At 43.4% G+C, this 25,641-nt stretch overlaps 1 protein-coding gene across 1 annotated transcript in view; it reads right to left on the reverse strand.

The window, feature by feature from the left end:
* LOC119656105 (relaxin receptor 2) overlaps positions 1 to 25,641 on the reverse strand; it is a 330,485-nt gene that overhangs the window by 102,408 nt on the left and 202,436 nt on the right. Inside the window, exons 3-7 of the mRNA XM_038062420.1 lie at positions 14,736 to 15,011; positions 14,395 to 14,506; positions 14,248 to 14,319; positions 8,529 to 8,606; positions 8,392 to 8,463 (exon numbers count right to left, since the gene is read on the reverse strand). Of these exons, the coding sequence (XP_037918348.1) occupies positions 8,392 to 8,463; positions 8,529 to 8,606; positions 14,248 to 14,319; positions 14,395 to 14,506; positions 14,736 to 15,011 (610 nt within the window). The remainder of the gene's footprint in view (positions 1 to 8,391; positions 8,464 to 8,528; positions 8,607 to 14,247; positions 14,320 to 14,394; positions 14,507 to 14,735; positions 15,012 to 25,641) is intronic.

The following is a 25,641-nucleotide window of genomic DNA, read 5'->3' on the forward strand; positions in this document are numbered from 1 at the left end:
GCAAAACTATCTTTCCGACAATATGATTTTGGAAAGCCCACAGAAGAATAGTGTCACCGTCAAAAGTTCACTGGTATAAATCAAGTTATGGTTCACGTCCCGACGGAGCGTTATAAGATCTGGCTGAGTATGACAACAGGGAACTGGATCGACGAGCGTAAAGAGCTCTTATTGCTTCTGCGAGTGGCAGCACATGTGATACATTTAACGTCTGTTACCACAGCAAGTCTCAAAGGGTGAAACACAGCGCGCAATTTGGGAGGCAAACGCATACACATCACGAAATAACTTAGTCTGCTATCGATCTATGATGAAGAGTGTTAACCATCGGCTCCTCATCCACGATGTTGAAGAGCTGAAGAAGTGGAAGGAGGACTTCATCACGGTCCTAAATAATATAACATCCGGTGAAGCTTCACACGCTGATCGTTAAGATTGCCAAAAAGTGTCCCATCCAGAGAGGAGCAGTTGGATAGATATTTGCATATTTCCTGCTTTCGTAAGGAGAAAAGCTGCAATTATTTTGGAGCACTTCGCAGAACAGCTTGAAAGCTTAATCGACAGAGGACAGGTTGGTTTCCTTTCCAAACCTTCCCAACCACTGACCACATCATCCATCCGCTCTCCATGCCGTTTTATCCGGAGGACGTGGAAGCTGATGACATCTATTTAATGTCTCATCAAGTCATGAATCTTTATCTTGACCTAATGCCTCTGGATTTGGAGAAGTCGGATTGCAGATAAATACCAAAAAACCCCGGTTCCCAATTGGACGGGTCATTCTTTATATCTGGATTAGTGGGCAGAACATCGAGAGCTCCATGAATTTGCCTAGTGTTGTCTCTACCGATGATACTACAAAGTTTGACCGCTAGATCCAGCCTCATTGTTTTATCTAAAATCTCGAAACGCAGATACTTCAACACTAACATCAATTACCTGATCTAATGTTCTCTCTTGTGTGTTACATGAGGACAGCACACGGAAGGTGACTGCAACTCTGGTCCAGCCCAATCTCGAACGAAGAGTTGCATACAGACCGGGTACCGGGAAACGTGTTGATTAGATTATAGATCACACTTCAAGAGAGGGCGACGAACCCATTGCTGGATATGGCATGTAATGAAATTTACTATTCTAGAGCTGCCGACAAGTAGCTTGCCCCAGAAACACATGTGCAGGAGTGTTTCGGGAAGCAATGATGGCGCATAGGATTGGTGGATACGCTATGCTCCCTTTGGGGGCTATATGTCGAACATATTACTGGTGGACGAGGGCGAGGGTAAGCACCGTTCGAGGAGGGTGATCTAATTCAGTTGTAGATCTGATGCTCCGATGATGATGCCCTGATTCGTAGCATATCCCAACCCATTAAAGGGAAGCTCCCATTGGAGCTATTGGAGCTTAAACCCGAATTTCCAAAACCTAAACCGAGAAGGATTAATCTGCAAAAACATTGGATGGGCAAATATTCCTGAAGATGTAACCATATCAACCTAATAAGACAAACACCACCTCAGGGAGAGCTCTCCATAGAAATGCAATGCAACATGCAGATTTCCCAGCAGACAACCCATACGCACATGTCCGAATTGATATTTCTAATATCATAGATGCAGCAGAAGGTGATTCCGCCACCTAAAGCTGATAAGATCCCAAGAGAATCATTCTCCTATAATATCCAATGTTTTTTAGGCACTATGAAGAAAATGTTGGAGCGGATAATCTGCAATAAATTAAAATATAGAGAGCCAAGAAAGCCATGCAAAAAGGTAGAACATGTTCCATAAAGTCAGATCAACTACCGACGCGAACAAATGCGCTTCGCTGGAAGGATGGTGCCAGTAAATATGGTATTGAATGGTAGTGAACTTGGACGTGAGGTATGCATTCAATTCACCCATTTGAAGCCTTGTATGGAAGTTATTAGCGATAATTGGAATTTCCAGCAAACTCGTTGCTATTATCAACAGATATCTAGAAGATGAACATCAGTGGCGTACCCAAAGAAGGCATTATCTAGGCAGCTGTCCCACAGGGCTAAGCAGTGGGCCTACATATATTTAATCTCGCGGAAGGAAGCTACTGTGGTGGTTTGTGCCGACCCATGAATGTGGTTGTGGTCGCAAATCATCACGAAATTGCTGAGTTATACTCATGTGAAGCAATCAGAACTGTTAAAGTTAGATAAAGAGTGCTGAACTGGTACTTACGGGGGAGAAATCAGAAACTGTCCTCATCATCAAGCGCAATGAAAAAATACGCTCACATTTGAATTGGGCAGCTATCAAATACTTGGGATGGTAGACGCGAGGCTCAGTTTTAAGCGGCGCGTGCAGAATGCTTACGATAAAGCATTTACCAGGAGTGTGACTCTGGAAAAGATGATGGCGAGTAAAAAGGTTGACTTTATAAGCTCCTTATATCCAGGGAGATGGGCTTCATCCTACTACATGCAGTCCTATCTTACGGAATGCTACTGTATGTTTCATGCAACCCATATAAAATGAGCTGGGAAGGAATCCCCGAGAACCTAGAACACGTATTTTTATACTCTCCGAGATTCGAGATCGAGAGAAGAAATCCATAGGAGACTGTAGTTGAAGTGTTAATGTAATTGTTAGCAAATGCGTCTGTTCGTGACGCAAATTGTTCGCTCCGCGACAGCGCTCCTCCCCCAGCTGAAAGGGGTTTCAGAGAGCAACCAGACTCACGACTCCCCGAGTTGCGCTGCTGCAAATGGACGCGTCGCGCGCCCCTCATTCTGGCTGCACTAGGCAAGCTTTGTTAAGTGTAACTCCGGCGTAGAGACCAAAATGGTGTGACCTCCGCTCGAAAACGCAAAAAATCCCTTCGTATGGTGCCTACAGCTGTCTCCGGAAGGCGTCCTTCCGAATTATTACCTAGATGCAGGAATCAAGAGCCCCGGGCATATAGGCCACGTGGTTGGCGGGTGATAGTGGCTTCAGCTCCCGCACTGCATCCTTGAGTAGACGCAAGAATTCGCTTGTGTTAAATCCAGACTTAGTGTCCAGTAAAGAGTTGCTGGGGAGTATCAGTTCCTCCGCGGAGCTCTACGGGACTTGCCGCAAACTCTTCGCAGTTGGTTGTTCGGAAGCGAAGTAGAACGTGTGGTAGGAATTACGTTCAAAAAAGGTCGTCTTGGGAATGACCCAGATAGCGACTTCTAGCATACTGTGCTATCTTTCAAGCATCCCATTAGACAGAGAGTGGTTCACGTATATGCGGTGGAGCCGCGAAGTTTGCCTGATTCTGAGAAAAGGGTGGACTCAAACTACATTCCCCAGTCGGTGATTATAATCGCCGGCTCACCGAATCGTGGAATTCACGTTCGACAGAGGGTCTCGCCTAAGGCTGGGCATAAATGTCTTTCAGAGGAATCGCCTCAGGTTACCTTGTGAAACGATCGATAATTGTGAGACAATATCTGAAACCGTGCGAGTCTCGTAAAGGGCCAATTAAGTCGAGAGGGATTGTGTAGAAGCGCTTGGTTGACAGAGGGAACACGCCTACCTCTTGCCTCTCAAGTTTAGTAACTTTGCACTTCTGGCTTGCGTCCGGCATAAGAATTTTTCATGAACGGCCAGAAATATTTCGCGGTGATTAACCGATTCGTTGTTAGGATAAATAGGTGCGTAAGATCATGAACGGTGTAAAATACTACCTTAGGGAAATCAGCCGGAATATGTGGCCTTAATCCCTTGCCAAAGATGTTGCAGTATATACTAGACGTTGAGCTGAAGATAGGAAGCACTCTACATGTGTATTTGAAGTTGATCCTGACGCGTTGAAAAACTGCGTCGTCCTTCTGTGCCTCCGCTAAAATCGACTGTGGCGAGGATTTTGACCTCTGTAAGGCACGACAAAGCATCAGCAACTACGGTATCAGTTCGTAACACGTATTGAACGTCGGAAATGTACTCACTAATAGAGCTCAAGTGCTAAAGTTGGTGAGGGGGCGCTATGTTAGACTTCTGTTTCAAAGTAAAGATGGACGGTTTATGTTCTGTGAACACGTTGAACGGCATGCCTTGAGGAGAATACTGATCACGGTCGTAGGTGATGTGGTTCCGTTGAGCGCTTGACTACTTCCCCTTTCAAGCTGACAAGCGGATAATCGTTGGATCGAACGGTTCCGATACCGTAGGAAGTAACAATACCAACTGCTGTGAGAGCCACAGCCGAAAATTCAAAAACGGCGCTTCGTAGATACAATTGTGTCTGGTGAAAGGGGAGCCCTAACATAATAATAATAATCGTTCGCGCAAGGGCCTTGAAGTGTGTTAGAGCACTTCATTCAAAACCGTAACGGTACACTAGGAGGCAATGTGGTCAGCATTGCGCTCCCCCGAGATTATTACCCTGATTTGACTCAGGTACTCATTCACAGCTGAGTCGACTGGTATCCGACGTCAAATCACGACACAAATTCCACTACCACCAGTGAGATTTGAACCGCGACCTTCCGTACGACAGCCTTGTGCTCAAACCACTCAGCTATCCGGAGCCCTAACGCTCTCTGGAAAACCTTCATGGAAGCTACACGAGGCATTATACAACGATTGAGACACTGGTGATCACGAGTGCCAAACATCGTAAAAATTCGACAGGCATTCGCTGTCGTGATCACTAACGTCGCTGTAGCTATTTTAAATTATTTTTACAATTAACAAACTGAAAACTTTAATATATGTCCGGAGCGTGACTGCCTTTTTCCCGAAATCTTTTTCCTTGACTTTCTAACTGTCGAAACTATTATTATTTCTTAGAAGTCATGGCCAACTCTCTCCAGAGCGTTCACAAGTAAATGCGTTCCTCACCCTAATTGCTCGGTCCGGCCCACTAGTACCGGAAAAACTGGCGCGAAGAATGCTAGCAAACCAGCTCTGTGGTGGGATTAACTCCATGATTGGATGTTTTGAAGTTCATAAATTGCGAAAATTAAAAGAGATTACGAGTGCTGCGTATAAAAAAAGGGAGAGAGAAGGATAGCTAATACCCCCCGTGATGCAATACCTGATAATAGCTATCTGGAGTTATAGAAAAATTATACATACTGCCAGTGTCAAAATTCAAGTTGGGAAACCAGAAGTTTGACGCTTCAGGTGTGAAAGGTTTTGGGTATTTCTTATAATAAAAACATTTAAGTGGACATTTGTCCCATTAGTACCATACTTGTACGCAATATATACGCGCATATTATGTCAAAATATTCACTTTCGCGTGCCATTGAAATTCAAAATCGTATCAATCAAGCGAGAACTTTGACGTTTTATAAATTTGTTAGAAATGGTACGATTTCCACCAAATTTTCTAATCCAAGAACGAACTGAGGAGGGTGAGTTGCAGTTAGTTACTGAATATTATTATTAACTTTGTTTAAACAGATATCGGTATGGAGGGTATTTCGGAGCCCACGCATCATATAGTGGTAGCTTTGCGATTTCTATCAGATTTTGGATGGGTAGGTTCCTATAATGGGTGCGTGAAACAAATGAACAATTTTCAGGACCCGCTTTTCAGGCTTGTGCATTAGAGGTCAGAACTGAGCCCAAATTTGAAAAGTACTAATCGAGACCTTTCATTTGATACACCGCATAATATTCGATGAAAAAAGTTAGCCAAACAAACAGACATACCAACAAACAGATGGATAAGCAAACAGACAGACCGTAAACCGATTTTGATAAGGTCCTTTTTTACGCAAAACCTTAAAAAAGGCAAATAGATAAACAGACGGACTTTAAACCGAATTAAATAAGGTCCTTTTTTACACAAATCCTTAAAAAAAACAAACAGGCAAGGATGATGGATACCAAAGTATTCGGAGTGATGGGCACTTCCAGGAATGGAATGAGTCATTTTAACTTCAGTGGCTTCGTGAGACCTAGGACGAGATACATTGCTAAATCTTCATTTGGTAAAGTAAATCGGATCAAAAAAGCCTGCAAACGTCGCAAGCCGGAGACTATCTGGATAAAAGCGCTATGATACTCGGCCAATAGCCCAATTGTGACGTAAGTGTTTGAACCTATGGCTATCTCCCTATCTAACTAAGCACTGCTTGGCTGATCGCTTTATAAATACTACAACTTCAAGAAACAATGATCCATTGGACTTCTCTACTTTAAGTAGTTTTAAACGTAGGATAAGTTTTTTGCTTTCTCCTCCTCCTGAGGACAATAATTAATTGGAGTTTTCTCTGTTTGTTGTCCGTAAAATTAAATAAATAAATAAATAAATATTGCCGCCTATATCTACCAGGTATACTCCTAATTAATTTCCGTTTTTTTTTTCGATAGATAGCATTCTATGTTTTGTGTCGCTGTTGGTCACACATACCTGCCATTTTATTTAGTTGTTGTCGAGTGTTTAAACTGCGTTGACGTTTCCCCAAAAAGTTCTACCAGCAAGATTTTGTTGCGCGTCAAATATGTCGGCGTACGTACCGAATTTCGAGCATATGCGCCATGCATTGCTTTTTATGTTCAATCAAGGAAAAAAAGTGTCCGAGAGTCACTGTGCACTTGTGGAAGTTTATGGCGATAGTGCATTAACACTTCAAACATGTGAAACGTGGTTTCGACAATTCAAAAATTGAGATTTCGACCTGAATGACGCCGCACGCTCCGGCAAGCGAAAATCGATTGATGATGCCGAATTGCAGGCATTATTAGATGAAGACAACACACAAACGCAACGACAGCTTGCAGATGCGTTGGGAGTTCAACAGCAACTGCGGGCCATGGGAAAAATTCAGATGTGTGGAAAGTGAGTGCTGCATGAACTGACCGAGAGACAAATGGAGAACCGAAAAGGGACATCTGAAATGCTGCTTCAACGGTACAAAAGAAAATCTTTTCTCCATCGTATTGTTATGGGCGACGAAAAGTGGATTTCCTTGGAGGACCCTAAACGCACTCAAATCGTGGGTGAGTCCAGGTGAAGCTTCGGCATCGACGGCACGACCAAATCGTTACGGTCGGAAGGTCATGCTGTGTGTGTGGTGGGACCAGACCGGTGTGATCTACTTTGAACTGCTGAAACCTGGTGAAACTGTGAACGCCGTTCGCTGCAAACAAGAAATGAAAGATTTGAACCGAGCGATTGCGGAGAACCGACCAGAATATCAAGAAAAACAAATGCACCATCGCATAAGTCGAAAGTCGTTCGCGACACGCTCGAAAAACTCAAGTGGGAAGTGCTTAACCACGGGGCTTACTCACCAGACCTGGCCTGGGCGCTTCCACTCGTACGAAAATTTACGGAAATGGCTCACTGAGTGATTCACCTCCAATGCCAGTCAATTCTACTGACGTGGTGTTCACAAATTACCAGAAAGGTGGCCAAAATGTGTAGAAAGCGATGGAAAATACTTCGAATAAAATAACTATTACGGTTCCCTTGGATTTATGTGTTTTATTCACAAAAAAATTGGAAATTAATTAGGCGTACACCTGGTATTTATCAAAACCTCTAATACGCACTCGGAAATATTTGGACGAAAATTTCCAGCTCTACTTTCGCGTAGGTGACGTATTCTTCTTGGTACCTTTCTTTAATAGACTCTAATTGAGAGTCATGTTAATACTTTCCGTCATCTTTCCAAAGAAGATTTTCTCTTCAGCCACAAACGTGTCGTGCTTGTGGCAGATTTAAATAGGCGAGTGGTTAAGCACTGAGACAATTCGCAAACATAGTTGTTCTGTCAACAAACCCTTAGAAGTAGTAGCACCTTCATTGAATAACAATGAATTTCATGAGTCCTGTTTCCTATTTTAGTACCAGTTGTTTGCATCTTTTCAAATTATTATTCAAGAGTAAACACATGCTTCCTTCGCAAACTTTGCCACAACAATCCTCTTGTATCAGATGCTCGATTTCTCAGCATAAATGCTCGTATATCTCGACTTCCTTAACTTTTCCTTTGCATGTTTGTCCGCATCTGTTTGCGCTCTGTAATGGCAAGTTATGCATTTGATTTCCTGTTGAATTAACTTTTAGAAGCTCCAGTGAAGAGTAGAGTTTCCTGAAGTTTTGTCCCTCCGGATATTGTCTCGGAAGAAAGTGAGGAATTTCACTTCTATTCGCCCCAGAAAATTAGTTGAAGCGTGAACGGTGTGGGTGATTTTGGGCTAGGATCCCTCGTGTGCAGAGGGTTGAAAAATGACGTTGGTCTGAGAGTCAGAAATATCCTCATTTATATAAAAATGTTGTCAGGAATTGAATATTTTCAAATTTTAATGTTGCAGCTTACGCATACTTTTGAAATATAAATTATTCATCATAACAGTGAGACAAAATCCTACATGTATTTCAGAACATAGCAGGCATAGATGGTTATTGATATACATAAAACGACATACTCACAGGACTTCTAATTCGTTGTTGGCTGGAAACATATTAGGAGGAAGCCTCTCAATATTGTTCTCGTCCAGATATCTGAAGAATATTAAAAACAAATGCTTAAATCAAATCCAGTGACGCAAGAAAGGCTTTATACTTACAATTCTAAAAGCTGAGCATCTCGAATACTTTCGAACGCAAAAGGCTGAATTTCCGAAATATTACAAAACTTAAGAACTCTGGAAATGAATTGACATAAATTGTTATTAGATACTATATTGAGCGTGAAATATCAAAATAAATGCGAACTATAACGAGGAAATGGAAGTTGAACAAACATTTCATCCCACTTGGTGAATAAGAATAAGGACATCTACCACAAGAACGGGGAAAATCAACGCTATAGAAAAGAGAATACCTCGATTGAAGGACATAGACTTGATAGATGAGGTAAATAATAAAGGGCACGTATTCTGCCAACGGTTCCTTTTAGAATACCTTTACAAGTCGTCCTCCTACATCCAGTCTCATTGAATAGAGTATTTTACAATTCAATGTATTCTGGATACCTCCAGTCATCAAAGGAGAATGTTGGCTGGCGTTGGATTGGTTGCAATGGGTATCCAGTTCTAAATGACAGTCCTTAGGAAGCTAGACTGGTCTTTACCTGTTCGTCAAAGCATTGGAGCTAAACCTTGCCGGCGGAAATATCAGATATTGGAACTGCTAATCAAATCAAACCATCAAGATAGCATACACCTGTTAGAAACATTAAAGAAATTGGCGAAAAGGCCCATCTTTACCAAAGTCTACCTAACGTTGAAAACACAAATAGCCTATCGACACGATAGTTGACTCACTCTGCGTTGAATGGAATGAATGTGGAGATCTTGCAAAAAACGCAGCCACTTGTAATGAGATCTGTTATGTTGACGTTGGATGCGCAAAATACATTCAATTTCACCAACTTACAACCTGTTACAAATGCATCGACTGAAATAGGAGAATTCCCTTCCAAAAAAGGGTTTCTGATTGGTTTCGCGGATGACTTCTCCATAGTTAAGATAGCAGTTAACGTAATATCCAAAGGACGCGATAGCCTAGGTAAGGTAAGGCAGATAAGTGAAAACAGTGAAGTCCCGACTAGGAAAGATTTTTTTGGCCTTTGCGTATAATTGAGTCGACTCAACTGTGCCAGTCAGCCAATTCATGTAAATGATGCGACTCACCACAAAAGGTTCTGATTGAGATAAGTCAGTGAAATTCAACCGCTTCAATTGAAGCAACAGACATCAGCATTACATTTCATGCAGTACAAACTCAGCCACGCTATAAAGCAAGATACACATCTAATTCAGTGAGACGTGCGTGGGAAGTTAAGATGAACTCCTGACTAGCGCCTGATCCCGACTCTGAACGCAAACTCTCATAATTTGCGTCAACCTCCTTGATCGCATAGACAATCACGGGGATGATTTAAGGCGACTTTACCGGAGATAGCGGCTTGCGGTAACTCCAATGACAACACCGCCACCAACAACAACAACAACAAACACCACGACATAACAATCGCTTCTGGTAGCTAAAAAGGGAGATTCCACTATAAATCCATTTGCAAAAAGCATTCAGTTACGACGGTCACCTACTGGAAAAGTGGAAACCCCCAATCCCAATGGTGAGGGTGGCTGGAAGTGAAAAACGCAGTGACACCGTAGAGGGTAAGAGTTCTGGTGGCCAAAAAGTAGAGTCGTCATCAAATTCTGGTTCGGAAAAGGGGCCACGGAAAAGATGAGACGAGCTGTGTGACACCCCTTTGTTGGGAAAAAAGGGGGACGAACTCCCCAATCATGCGGAAATGCAAGTCATCTCATCGGATAGAATAGACCTCATCCGAAAGGCAAGGGTAGAGGAAGAAAGGCTACTGAAGAAGTGCGGAAAATGAAGGCTGCTACCATCGACCAGCGAAACATCTCATTGGATGTTAAAAATGGCATATTGTAGGTGGAAGAACTGCTAAACCTTTTTGCATACCAGGGAAACTCCTAATGCAGCCCGAACTGCACAGAAGGTAGTGCTCTCAGCCGTCCAAATGGGGAACAAATAATCGACAAGAGAAGGTGAGGCGAAAACAGCGTGGATATGCCGACAAGAATACAGCAAGGAAAATTCCCCCAGATGCTAACCATGCACAGCCTAAATCGAGTAGCAACTACAGTGGATCCATTGCAACAAAATCGAAGTCGGCAGCATCAGCGTCAAATAAAAAAAAGCGGCAAACCACTGTCAAAGGCTATTCTCATTAAGTCAAACGAAAGGAAATCTTTCGCGGAAGTTCTTCGAAAAGTCCGCAAGAAACCAAAAGACACTGGGTTAGATGCTAAATCTATCCCGCGAACTCGAGCCAGTCCCTCATATGGGGTATGTCTCAACCAGATTCTCGAGGTACGTAGATTTTGAAGATGGCCGCCAGTACAGGACTTATTGTCCTAAATACCGGCAGCTTTCCGACTTTCCGACGCCCCGTTGCGAATACACTATCCCTGATGTAACTTTTGTTACGGAGTCTTTAATGCTAGCGGCCCAACGATGGAAAGCACTGGAAGATTTCACGACCAGGGATTATCAGTGGACTTCTTTCGAAGTGCCAAACAGATCTTGCCAATGTTTTGACGTACGGCAAACACCTACTGGGAGGAACATCAAGGAAATCGACGCTGGATAATTTGTCAAAGCTCTCTCAAGAGAGATCAACCAGCGACAAGATCCAGACGCAGGCAGAATAACTGCTACTGAATCGCTAGTTCTTTCAACAATAAGCCTTATCGCCGCAGCTTGCAATGCATCGGTTCCAAAAGGAAACTGCGTTCCAAGAAATTTGGTACTGGTGGAGAATCTAAATCGCAAACCTACGGAAGAGTCTTCAGACTTCCACGGATTGCTCAGCATGCAAGAGGCCAAGATGAGGTGACTCTGCAGATTATAAGAGTGGGAAAATGGAACTCCGCCACGAAATCAACTGGCAAAGGGCAAGCTGCTGGCAACGAAATAAAAAGAGCTATGGGGCCTCGAGTATAAACTAGTTACTAAAAGACTTGGTGCACATCGGTCACCCTGTTCTATGGAAGCGCTGAAGATGGAAGAAATCATGCAAGCCCTTTCTGCTGTCCATCCAATCCAAACTGACCCTGTCGATGAAGGAGTGAATACAGAGGCAAAGGTGAGTCCGAGTCACCGCGCATCGTTTGTTCAGTATATTGGACACAGCGGGAAAACTGCTTGAGAAGCTCATCAAGCAACGACTGACTGACGTGGGAGACTACTCACCAACACAATATGTTTTAGAGCAAGGCTATCCAAAGTTGATACCATTGATGAGGTTTCTCGCTACTGCTGGCGAATGGTACTCCTTGTGACATTAGACGTAAGAAAAGCCTTCAATTCTACGAGTTAGTGCCACGTGCATTGGAAAATCGTTTCCATACTTCAGACTATCAATTGACGATGTGGAGGGACTACTAGGAACGTGCGCTACTCTTCATGACCCGGGATCTATCCTCGATCCGGAACATTGGAAGGATACGATACGATAGCCTTCTACGAGACGAGATGCCTGATGAATCGCATCTGGTCGGGTACGCGGATGATGTTGGGGCCCGCACAGTTGAGCAAGCTCAGCGCACACTGGGAATGGTGATCCGACGAGTAAGCATATGGATAACTGAGCATGGATTCTCCTTAGCTCTGAATAAAGCCGAGTTCGTTGTGTCGACCAAGGACCAAGGTCGACCAAGCCTATTGAGACTTGTGAAACCATGGTCTTCGACCAAATTCACAAATCCGCAGACAAGGATGTTTGCGATTAGCGGCTGCTGTCCAATGTCGGAGGTCCCTTATCTAGCAGGCATCGCTCGCTGATGAATGCGATTCAATCTGTCCTCCTTTACGATTAGAATAGGTTGGTGGCCTCAGTAAGGAAATGTACCGTAAGCACCTAGCGCAAGTACAGAGTCCGCCTATTGTACCATCTCGAAGCCAACTGTAATGGTGATAGCAGGAGTTCTTCCGATCGCTAACCATGCTGCCGAGCGAAGGGGAGGGGACGTGTATCCTCAATCTTATCCGCACACAATCGGAAAATAACAGTCGACTGCATTTATTAGTAATGATGTGCTGGATGAAGCCTGCCACATCTTTTTCTTCTGCAGAAGGTGGGAGCGCCATTGACATCATCTTTTGGTGGAAGGGTGTCTTGCGTCTCCGGACACCATAATTGAGACCATGCTACACAGCGAGGACACGTGGGAGCCCAGCGATATAGACCACTCAAGGCATTCTTAAGGTGAATAAGAGGGAATCTTCAATGACAACATTGATGGATTGGAAAGATGTCAAGATAGCTGAGTCTCACGGTATCCATGGGGTATACTGAATAGGCCTGACCAAGTTCCAGGTCAGAGTCCAAGGCACTCCAAAAGAGAGTTTTAGCCGCTCGTCAGTCTGAGACAGGAGTCCGGCACTTTGTGCGTAAATACATTTCACCTCCCTAACAAAAAAAAAATCCTACATGGAGGAATCAACCCAGCCCTGAGGACTTTTCCGTATGGAAAACTCAGACTAAAATAAATCAAATAGTAGAAAAGAGAATAAAGCAACCATATTCATAGCTAGACTGATAGGTAAAAAGGTTATCTTTCATAGTGAGTGTTAAGCCCAATGTTGGGCGCTATTTCTTATGGCTTATTGTCAACATTCGGAGGGACCAAGATCAATTACGGAAACATATCAACGTTTCGGTCGCCAGTTCGAGAAATAAGAAAAGGGTTAGTTGCTGATTTAAATGGTTTTATGAAGAGCGGTTATCTCCGGCCATAATTAGAGGCTTTTATCAAAATTTACAAACCATAGTTGACCCAGTCAAACCAGAACTTCAACAAGCCACTACGAATTGTTAACTGGTCGGCAACACACGTGTCGCTGGATTTAACGTCAGCTTAAGCCGCGTGATATATTGTATAAAGATATGTGAAAAACAGAAGTTTCTAATGGGATCGTCTAAATTTTGGAACTAGTTAACACAGCAACGAGTCGACGGTCGTACCTGCTCAGGTAATTTGACAAATACGAACACCGTATTGTCTTTGGCCACCAAAAAGAATCAATTTTCATCACGAATACTTAACACTCTCAATATCAATTACAACTATGAAGGCATCATGCATATTCGGAAAACAAATATTGTCCTTATAGCAAACTCATAGTTGCTGGAACTGTGGATAAGGCCCCATGGACATTACACTTTCGAAATTCATAGGTTACTCACTTCAAATTATCTTTTCCTAGTCACCTTGAAGACCAATATTTGCTTTCAAAATCAATCCTAAAAATGAATCTCCTTTTTTCTCAATCTTGACCAGAAAATGTCCAGAATTGTTGGACCACTTCTTCAAAAACGCTTTAACAGATATTGCGTCATATCTATAGTACATTATGAAGAATCATTCATGTGTAGCGGAATGAATTTTATCCATATTTCAAGGACGCAAGAAAAGATAGGGAATATTGGGTTACGAACTCTGAAGAAATTCAGAAGATATCACAACTTTATCACCGTTTTTACGTAAGAGGGTGGTCATGACGATTCAGATAGTGTTCGTTCGGGTTATATAGGTTATAACATACAAAACTGTATAAAATTTATATACAAATCTACACGTCTTTGTAACTGGAGACTCTATCTCATCACATCTCATCGGGTTGCAAAGAGAAACCAATTGAATCTGATACACTTTCAGCATTTCTTAGGAAAATTAATTTCAGGACGAGGTCTATGGAATCTTAATAGGTTAGCCCACCCAACTCAGTACATTCAAACATACTTACAGCATCTCAACTTGAGGCAAATTACGTAGTGTACTCCTCGTCAATACTGGAAACGAATTTCCTGTTAAATCTCTGCAAAAGGACACAAAAGATAAATTTCGTAAATATTACAAACAGGCAAAGTGTAATCGAGTGTGCGATACTTACAACATACTAATATCAAAAAGTGGAAGATTTAGAGGGAGCTCTGTTAATTGCTTGAATCGGCACAAGAATTGTGTGCCCCGACAGTCGCACGAATAGTTCTCCTGTTTCCAAACTGGAACGGCAGCGAATCATAAAATTCACATTTAATCTGGGGTTAATCTAATTAGAAACGCAATCGCTACCATCATCAAAAGCTCGCAAAATAAATTGAACTGAAAATCATGAAAAATCAATGGCAAGGGCAGAAAAGCAAGTGCACCAGAGAATTAAGCACGGAAGCTATTTTTAATCAAAAATTTAACAAAATCAGCTACATATACGCTGGTATACATGTATCTTACAACATCGTCCTTTTGGAGTGTTATCGAATAATCCATGTGGTTGTTTGCGATGTAAATCGTCGTAATACTGGGAATTGTGCTCATCTTCGCAGTTCATTTCGTCGGAATTATCATCACAGTCTACTTGACCATCACAGTTCAATTTTTGTAATATACATTTTGTATCATTCAGACAATGGAAGTACCCAATGGGGCATTCGGATAATCCAATTAGTATCTCGTCCTCGCCGTAAGCAAATATCGGTAGGGATAGGCTGTTAATGGATGTGACCATGACTGAAAAAAAATAAGAAAAAGCGAAAAGGTTAAATGAGGAATTGAGAGTATTTATTTCATATTGAAATTATGTTTTAATCCTTTTTAATCCGATACAAGGGTTGAATTTGGGGTTAGCCACAGTGAGAAAAATTGATTTTATGATTGCGATGATGAGAATTCAACCTTAAATGTAACATAAAATTTTCTCTATCCCTTTTTTCCTGAACTGCATTTTTTGGTCTCTAAACTACATCTACATGTGAATAGGTCCTATAAAACTAGAAAAACTCGGTGTACTATTTAAATACTAGCCATTGCCACCCATGCCTAACTGTCTCCTGCTGCCGAATGCCGGATACCTTGGCCATTTAAGTTTGGGACAGCACACGACTTTAGATTCAGGCCCAAGACCAAGGAAATGACTTTTCGGAGTTTAGGAATAATGTTTTTCGTCGGCTTATCTAGCACGAAATAAAACGAAGACGGACTTTCAACACGCCTTAGGCACGAAGAAACGGATCCTGGTTAGGTGAAACTTTAATGTCGGGGCTCGTGAATGAGGCATGCCTCCACTCCCACCAAAGGGCTTGGTTGCCGCAGATGAAAATTGACGCATTGCCCGCACCTCTTCTTGGCTTTAGCTGGACCAGGAAGACTCTCCTGATCGTGCTTCCGATGTCAACGCTAAAGTGGTGTGGCAGAACTTCAAAGAGGCCCTCGTAGACTTAAGCAGACGCAGCAATCTGCTAACACCCGACTTAGTGTTCAGTACAGAGTCGCTGGGGTTCCTCCACGATTGGCTGTCCGGAGGCCAAGTGGAACCGAGTTAAGTCCTTAAGTGTTCTACGTAGGTACCTGTCGTGGAGACTTAATCCTACGGTCTTCTTAAGACACGGATTGATTTTGTGACCACAATCAGAGCCCAGCTGTGACAAGCAACAACGGTACCAGTCTATACCAAGTGCATGGCTTAGCATTCATACTGGTGGATGCAAGACCTACCTAAATCTCTACCGAACTAAGGAGTACGGCACCCGTGTTGAAACGCAACACCACGCCGAGGCACGAAGGTCTCTTCTCGCTTGAGCATAACCACAACCCCCATGAAACTCCCACTAGGGGGCCTACGGCAAATAACCGAGCTGTACTCACATACAACGGGAGTTCACCCGAAGTATGAGAGTCCAGGAGCTATCCCGGTTCCCATGGTACCAGTATACCAATGGTAAGATTTTGTGGCCAATTACCACTTCAGATGAGTCCCCGTGCAGACTCGGGTCTGATCGCCCTAATTAGGCCTTTGGAGCATTCGCCTACTGCGTCACAGCCGGCAAACCAAAGTGAGTACAACGTCTCCCGATGCCACCACTATGGAGATTCTCCTCGGCCATTTGGTTTTGGTTTGGCCGACAGGGTTGCCGCCCCGTCTTCCACACCGCCACCTCTGAGCACCAAGTGGAACCGAGTGGCAGAACATCATCATCAACGGCGCAACAACCGGTATCCGGTCTAGGCCTGCCTTAATAAGGAACTCCAGACATCCCGGTTTTGCGCCGAGGTCCACCAATTCGATATCCCTAAAAGCTGTCTGGTGCGCCGACCTACGCCATCACTCCATCTCATGCAGGGCCTGCCTCGTCTTCTTTTTCTACCATAGATATTGCCCTTATAGACTTTCCGGGTGGGATCATCCTCATCCATACGGATTAAGTGACCCGCCCACCGTAACCTATTGAGCCGGATTTTATCCACAACCGGACGGTCATGGTATCGCTCATAGATTTCGTCGTTATGTAGGCTACGGAATCGTCTATCCTCATGTAGGGGGCTAAAAATTCTGCCGAGGATTCTTCTCTCGAACGCGGCCAAGAGTTCGCAATTCTTCTTGCTAAGAATCCAAGTCTCCGAGGAATACATGAGGACTGGCAAGATCATTGTCTTGTACAGTAAGAGCTTTGATCCTATGGTGAGACGTTTCGAGCGGAACAGTTTTTGTAAACTGAAATAAGCTCTGTTGGCTGCAAACATCCGTGCGCGGATTTCCTCATCATAGCTGTTATCGGGTGTGATTTTCGACCCTAGATAAGAGAAATTATCAACGGTCTCAAAGTTGTAGTCTCCTATCTTTATTCTTTCCGTTTGACCAGTACGGTTTGATGTTGTTGGTTGGTTGGTTGATTGGTTGTCGGTGCTGACGCTGCGACCATATATTTTGTCTTACCTTCATTGATGTGCAGCCCAAGATCTTGCGCTGGCTGCTCGATCTGGATGAATCCAGTTTGTACGTCTGGCAGAACATGCGTCCGAAAAAGGTCGTCTTAAGCGGTTTTCAGCGCCCTGTCGCGTTTGAAGCCGAGAAGTTTGCCTAACTCCGAGAAAAGGGAGGACTCGAACTGCATTCCCTTGTCCATAATTATAACCCCCGGCACCCGAAGGGTGAGTTTGACTCTTGAGAGAAAATTGTACAGATATGTCTTTCAAAGGTATCACCTCAGGCTAAAATTGATAGACCAGTAGCTTACTTCAAAGTACAATTTTATTTTATTGTGCTATATTATATTTTGGGAGCAACTTACTCCCTTCATCAGTACAGTGTACAGTGAGACTCTCGAAAAGGACCAATTAATTCGATATGGGTTGTGTCAAAGCGCTTGTAGGACCGAGGAAACACGCCTACTTCTTTCCTCACATGTTTCATAGTCATGTACTTTCGGCATGCGATGCTCTGTCTGCCCGAATAATTGATACCCTTGTTCAAGGACAGCCAGAAACAATTTACGATGACTTCCATGGCTGCGTTAGATTATGAAGGGCATAGAATATTTCCTCAATGAAATTGGCCAGAATATATGGTCTAGAATATATATACTGGACGTTGAACCGAAGATAGGAAACTCTTTAAATGCGTATTTAAAGTTGGTCCTGATACTCTGATGCCCATCTGTGACTCCACAGTTGCCGGAAAATTGATATTAGCGGGGTTTTTGACACCTGTAACACGTGACAACGCACTAGCAACTACGTTATCTTTTCGAGACACGTAAACTGAACTGGCTGATAAAGCGTAGGTATCAAAGTTGGCGAGGAAACGTTTTGTCGGGCTTCTATTTCAGAGCAAAGGCGAGTAACTTATGGCTCGTGAACACAGGTAACGGCCTGTCTCTAAGGGAATACCGAAAGCAATTCCGAGGTAAGTAATCAATAACTCACGAACGGAATCGTTGCAGTTCCGTTGAGCAAGGTTCAGCTACTTGGAAAAGAAGCTCAATGTGTGCCAGAAGTGGTTCACCTTTTAGGGCAGCATGCAGCCACGGTTGCCTGAAGCGTCGAAGAGTACGACTAGGGGTGAATCCTGCTGAAGAAGTGTAGTTTCCATCAACTATTGCAACTATTGCTTGGACGGACTCTGGGGACCATGCAATCAGATGAGAGTGTGGCAGTTAATAGTAGCCACTAAAGATCAATCAATGGTGGGCGACATTGGGCAATAAACGACGGTCGAAGTTTAACATGTCCAAGAACTTTTCCAGATCCTTTCGGAACTATTTTCGGAACCCAGAAGCTCGAAATCGGTTGCACTTTGACTGGGTCCGGTTGGATGCCTTCAGGGGTAATCAGGTAGCCGATAAATCTCACCCGCAGTAGCAAGAATTTTCATTTGTCAACGTTGAGTACTGGACTGGCCTCAAGGAGGCGTCGAAAAATGTACTCGAGTTGCTCTAAATGTTAGGAGTCAGCGGAAGACGCAACCAAAACACCATTCAAATAAACGAAACAAAAGTGGAGGTTTCTCCTTACAGAGTAGATGAATCTTTGAAAGGTTTGCGTCGCATTGTACAGACCAAAATACATCATAGTAAACTCGAACAGCCCAAAAGGTGCGCATATTACGGTTTTCGCAATGTCTTATGGAAAGCTACATAGATTTCATGCTATGCTTCCACTAAGTCCACGGTCGAGGCAGTTTGTGATAGAGTGCCCAAAATCGTGAATGAGTGAAATGGAGTATGGCCAGTGCATTCAGATGTCTGTAATCGCCACAGGTCCATTCGTCATTGGGTGAAGTGGCGAAGACCAACAGTTGTCGCAAATACTCTGCTTATGAACTTCTTTAAACTTTTTCTGCGCAACTGCTAGCCTTTGCGTTGATAACGGACGTACCATAAAAAAGACAGGGGAGGCAGTAGTATTGATGTGAGGCTTATGCTTAACAAGAGACTGGCTCGGTAGTGATGTTTGTTCTACAGGAAAATGCACTTAAGACGGAAGTGCTGGTATCTGCGATAATGAAGTGCAAAGAAAATGATCGTCGAAGTTCCGGACTCAAGTCTACCTGCTTCTAGCCATAGTTGTAGATCCACGAGGAATTTGGTGCAACGAGTGTTAACGATTGTGGTGTTAATCTATGATTTCGGGATGCGGTGATGACTGAGAATTCAGTGCCTGTATCGCCAAGGCAGTAGCGCCTTAAATTGACAGGAAACGTGGTACTGTATTTTGGGTAGCTTTCGCCAGAGCTCCCGGCAAGTCGAAAAAATGTAGGATTTGATACATTTTGTGGCTTTTTCGGCGAAATTATGGGGGTACCAACATGCCTCGATACTTACCGAGGGTCTTGACGACCAACTACCCGATCGTCCTTTTCAGGAACCAGATCCAAACCATGATCTAGTCCTACTTCCCGGACGCAAAGCATTGACTGCCAATTTTGAAACGGTAACTGTTAGTGCTGCGAACGTCTGCTGCAGCTGAGACACCTGGTTGGACAAGACGCGTAGACCTTGTAGATTTTGTATGTGATAGCAAGTTTAGGGATCTGTGCGTCTGATTCTTCGCTGAAACCCTTTTTAAAGATGATGGTGTGCTGTGAGGGAGCGAGCAATTTGCGTGTCACGAAAATTGGGAACACTCTGGACAGAGTCACCCATAACTTTGAAAAACAATTTGTTGGTAGCTACTAAAGATTATTTTTCAAAGTCATGACCGATTTTCTTCTGAGCGTTCACAATTCCGTGCATTTGTGAAAAAAATCGTCTGCTCCACACACCTCATCCAAATTCTAAAGGCCAAAGGATCCTTGACTTGTAGTTTTAAAGATCGGATTTACGGAATTTAAGGAATCATTGTCGACATTGCCTTCGTTTAGGAGTCATTGGTGTTGTTGGTGAAAGGGTGACAAATCCTGTAAGACTTTTCAGCAAGCAACCATCAATAGATCGTGTTTTATGTGGCCACCGATATTTTTTGTACACTAACCAAGCAAGAATGTCGTGGAGGTGAACATTGCGGGATTCATTCGGGTTCTTGAAACAGGCAGAGCCAGGGAAGGGAGTACTTTGAAGAAAGAGGAGTTGCAGCTGATAATATCGTAAGTTCGGTTGTAAACTTTATGACGATAACCCGCGGAACTGCCATGTCACACAGACCACCCAGTCGTGACAAGCGGTCGCGAATCGTCTAGTTGCACAAGCAATATCATAAGCTCCGCTTTTCAAGCAACCAGGATGGGGGACGCACCAGAATGCCAGATTATTAAGAAAAAGTATACTCCGCGGTGCGAAAAATAAAAGCAAAATTCGCTAATTGACGAGACGTTGCCCAAGCAAAATCGCTGTTCATTTAATGCCAAACAGTTGAACCGCACATGATGTTCGGATTCATGCTAGCAGAGTGAAAACCTCGAAGAACTAGTCACTTTTCAAGAGCAGGATCACTGAAGTTATACTCTTGCCGGTGACTTATCCCCAAGATAATTCGGCTTCAAAAAATGGAGACCTACAGTGGATACTATCAAGTAGGTCGTGGATACGATCCACCGAGCTGAGCAGTATAGCTATTGATCTTCAGATTGAGCGCTCCTCGTAGCGCTCGCTGTTAGCCGTGCCTTCAACTCCAAGCAGGAGCGTAGTATAAGGTCCTTCCTAGGTGGGATCTCTGGAACGCTTGCTACTATAGTCTGCTAACACTTGACAACCCAGGACAATCGCGCCTGGTCGGTTATGCAAACGGTACCTGTTATCGGACGCATTGCTGAACAAGCACTTATTGATGGGACGGGTATGTAGATAAATGACTGCTAATGACTTCAGGCTTGCCCTAAAAAAAATCCAAATTACTAATATTGAACACATAGAGAATCCTAACCGTGCTTTCCATGGAATCGACGAGATGCTTATAAAGCCGAAGGCAATGATTGAATACATTAGATTGGTATTCAGCTCTAAGGTGAACTTTTCGAAACAAATCAAAACAGCAGCAAACAAGGCTGCAGCTGGCAAATGTTGGGCGCCCATATCCATCAGGTGACGCCCTCTTATAAGCGCGATGCGTTGTTCTTAGCAAGGAAGTATATAGTCAGCACCTTCCGGAAGTGCAGAGCCCAAAAGGTGTGCGATTGGCGTTGACCCAGTGTACTGTCTCAGAAACGACTGTGATGGTGATCGCAGGAGTGATCTCCGTCCTCCTTCATGCTACGGAACACAAACGCAAAGGAAAAGATTCAAAAGAGCTGGTCGCTCATGAGGAATAGCGACCTACACTGAAATGCTGGTAATCTTCATAAAAAAACAATTGGGCGGCTCGTCGAAAACTTAGGCCCATGGCTGGATCGAAAATATAATGAAACTTGTTCATTTCCTCACCCAGCTTGTAAGCGGGAATAGTGGTTTTAAATCTTACCTGCACTAGATCGGTAAGGTGGAGGCGAATCGCGCTGTCTAGGATTGTCCAGAATTTGCGAGGGTGCGGAGTTGGAACCCACAAAAGGAGTAAATTTTTTGTCAAGTCGCTGATCTGGGCAGCTGATGGATGCTACGGAGACCATGCAAAGAGAATGGCCATGCCACTGCAGATTTTCTGGCTTTAGGAGTTGAAACTTATTTTGCTGCCAAACGTTGCACTTCCAAGATAGAGTTAACGGAAGAACAGTAACAGAACAATGACCCAGCATTTAGGCATTAGGACTCATCAGGTACCGCTAATATTTGGGTTCGAGACGGCACGAGAATTCAAGTTCGAACTCAAAGCCGAGGGGATCACTTTCTCTGGATACGGTGATTTCAGCTAATGTTTTTCGAACTTTCAACGCAGGCTTGGTGCCCTAGAGTACGCAGTCTTAGGGTCGAAGGAGCGAAACCTAGTTGAGGGAGACTTAGAGCACTTAAATGCGGGATGCTTCGTCCAGACTGATCCTTGAGATGGCGACGATGATGCGGCGCATATCACAGCATGCGCTCCACCGTTCAAGTAACCGAGATTATGCACTCACCAGAATGCCAGAGTATAAAGGAAAAGAAGACTCCGCAGCGGGAAAAATAAAAGCAAAGTTCGCTACTATCAGGACTTAGTCGACAAAATCTTGTTTAGCTATAAACAGATCATCAGAAAAATAGCGATCAGAATGGAATGCCAAACAGTTAACCACCTCATGCCGATATTATACCCTGCGCTTAAAGTTCCAATTGATGTCAACAGCATGAAAATCACCGAGGGTTATTCACTTTTCACCATGTAAAAGTTGGAAAAAGGACTCCACTTCATAAAAAAGAAGAAGACAAAAGACTAAGGGCGATCTGAGTTCCCGTTTGTATACCAAGTCTAAATGCTCAAAAGGGTAGGGAGGGTGTTCGAAAAGCTCGTCAGGAGTAGGATCACTGAAGCTAGATGAATTGCCGGGGACTTATCCCCAACTTCAGAGCAGGAAGATCTACAGTGGCGTAGATGTGGTAGATGTGATGTAGATCGCTTCACCTAGCTGATGTGTATAACTGTGGATTTCTGTGTGTAGCGATTCTCATAACGCTCGATATTAACAATTCCGCAGGATGAGCACATATGACTAATGCACTAAAAAGTTCTTTCCATATGTCGGGATACCTCTTACAAATATTGAGGGATTATCTTAGAGACAACTCCTTGCTCGATGATAGCACGGGATCCATCCTAAGCCGAACCTATGAAATGCTTCCTACTATGGTCTGCTAACACTTGACATGTCAGGACAGTGGCACCTACTTAGTTACGCAAACGATGTTAAGGAAGTTGGTGCCTTATGTACTGCAGAAAAGGCGCACATTGATGCGACAGGCAAGCGGATGGATGAATGCCTCAAAGCCTTGTGCTAAAATAAAAGCGAAATACTGATCTTACTTTAGTTGGATTGATGCGCGGTTTTAAGGTGAACTTTCGGGAGAAAATGAAAACAGCAAGAAACAAAGCTGCAGCTGGTAAATGTTGGGCGCCAACATCCATCAAATGACACCCTCTTATGAGCGTTATGCAATCCAATTCAATCTGCATCACGGTGATATGAGGAGATACTTTTAGCAAGGAAGTGTATCATCAGCAATTTCCGTAAGTGCAGAGACCAGAAGGTGTGCAACTGTCGTCGACCCACTGTACTGTCAAAAAGCCGGTTGTGATGGTGATCGCGAGGTTGACTTCCGTAGCGCTTCTTGGCACGGAACGCAAGAGCATTTATAAACGCAACGTGCACTGAAATACTGGCAATCTTCATGAAAAAACGATTGTGTGGCTCGTCGAAAACTTGGACCCATGGCTGGACCGAAAATATAGTGAAACTTATTATTCCCCTAATTGTGCGTTCTACGTTGGGAAGGCGGACGACATCGTCACATTTTTCTTTCACCTGGAGGGTGGGATGAAATTTATCACGAGCTCTAAGCAGACACTGGTGGCGAAGACGATAGAGCTCGACCGGATGATTCCTTGGACTAACAACTATCCTTTCTCCTCCACCGTTCTTATGAACTAGTAGTAAACTGGTATTCTGAAGCAGGCACTTGCAGGTGTCAGCCCCCTAGCGGAGTTTCTATCAGTCACAGAGCTAAATTAACTGGAAAATATTTAAAAGCATCACAATGACTAGAAAATGAGTGACATCGATGATATATGTAGTTGCATATTGCTCCTCCTTCCTGCGATTTTTGATGCGACAAGACAGCAGAGGATCGGCTCAACAAAACAGCAGAGCACCGGTCTGCTTTTCTGCTTGTCGGAGTGAAGGAAAGTCTGCATTGTGACTGAACGGAAGTCTATTAAGGCAAAATGTTTCGATGATGGCCGCACATTATTATGGTTCCTAGTAATGAAAGCTTGCTATGGCATATGGCCACACGCGCCTTTACGCAAGTTATCGCAGACAATCTAACCGTAATAGTTATCGGCAATTTCGCGGACAAAATCGAAGATCATTGAATGCATCTTTGCGAATAATTCACAGTTGATTGCTCCATAACGGATTCACAGCAGATACTACGAAGAACGGTTATGTTACGTACCACTAGGAGTGTTAGGTGGGGTAGCTACACCTTGCCCATTAGGTTCGGAAATCGAGCTAGTACAGTCATATAGTTAGAGAATGTATGAAGATCAAAATCAGAAATCCTGCAGTAGCTCGTTTCCTGAAGGACTTCTACAGGTAAGACCTGGGGACACGACAGCATGTTCACTGGGTTTATACATCCAAAATAAAGCCTATTTTGATTTATACACGTATTGGTTGCATTTGTCCTGCCCTTTAAGAAGGGGACTTGGAAACCCTGGAAGAGTTTTTAACGCGGTATTTTTTTTTAAACTATCACATGCAATTTAGGGTAGTGGTTTCGGCTATCTGCACTCAATCTGAGGTAAAGAAGAAGATCGGCCCTGCACTCCTCCTCCTCCTCAGACCTTAAACGAAGGCAACTCCGAAACATTTTATTCAACGAACAAACTGCGAACTGTCAGCCTCTCAACGACGTTCTTTGGTTTGCAAAAGCCTGCCAACGCCGCAGGCAACGTGCCGCTGAATAGACGAAACGGTACAGTGAGCCCAATAAAAAGACCAAGTCCGTGGGGTATCTCTTACCCAAACAAACCTAACCTAACCTGCATATTATACCTATAATTGTCGACTCGTTCGAATCGAGGAGTGCCCTGTATCCTATTGATATGCTAGCTTTACTTAAGAATTAATTCAATTATGATTCAAAAGAACTTGAAGAATGCTGTGAGAAGAAACTCTTGCAACATTTTTCCTTTCGTCAGGGTTTTTTTTTTGTGAAATGTTCATGCTCTAATAACAATTCCAATCGGATTTGGATTCTATTATGATTCATTGATATTCTGCTCATCCTTTCTACGTTAGAGTAAAGAAGAATATACAAGAAGTTGTATATTTGTACTTTTATTGAATAACATCAAATCAAATCAAATGTTTATAATTGATTTATTGGTCCTCGGATTTATCCTCGAGAAAAAGCCCGCATAGGTCTACCCAAATAAATGGTCGATTGAGCCGAGAGTTAGGAGATCTCTGCAAACGACAGCGGCAGTTTTATCCTGTGTAAGGAAACCCATCCACATCCACTCCAGATATTCGTAATTATCGAAAAGTTGTTCTGATTATACTGGAGGAAAGGAAACAGCTCTGCAGTAATCATGTGAATAAATAATGACTTGTTTGACTCACTTTATGGCTTCAGAATTCCTACTATTAGAAAATTAAACATGACATGAGCAACAACGGGAAGAAAATACCTAAAGGACAATAAAGGGAGAGGATAAAGCACGTGATATGGAAGAGTAAGAAAGTCTACACAAATCTAATAAAATCCTTATATGATGGTTCAGCTAAAATTGGAAGCAA

Source organism: Hermetia illucens, chromosome 4, assembly GCF_905115235.1.
Source record: "Hermetia illucens chromosome 4, iHerIll2.2.curated.20191125, whole genome shotgun sequence".
Lineage (NCBI taxonomy): Eukaryota > Metazoa > Arthropoda > Insecta > Diptera > Stratiomyidae > Hermetia > Hermetia illucens.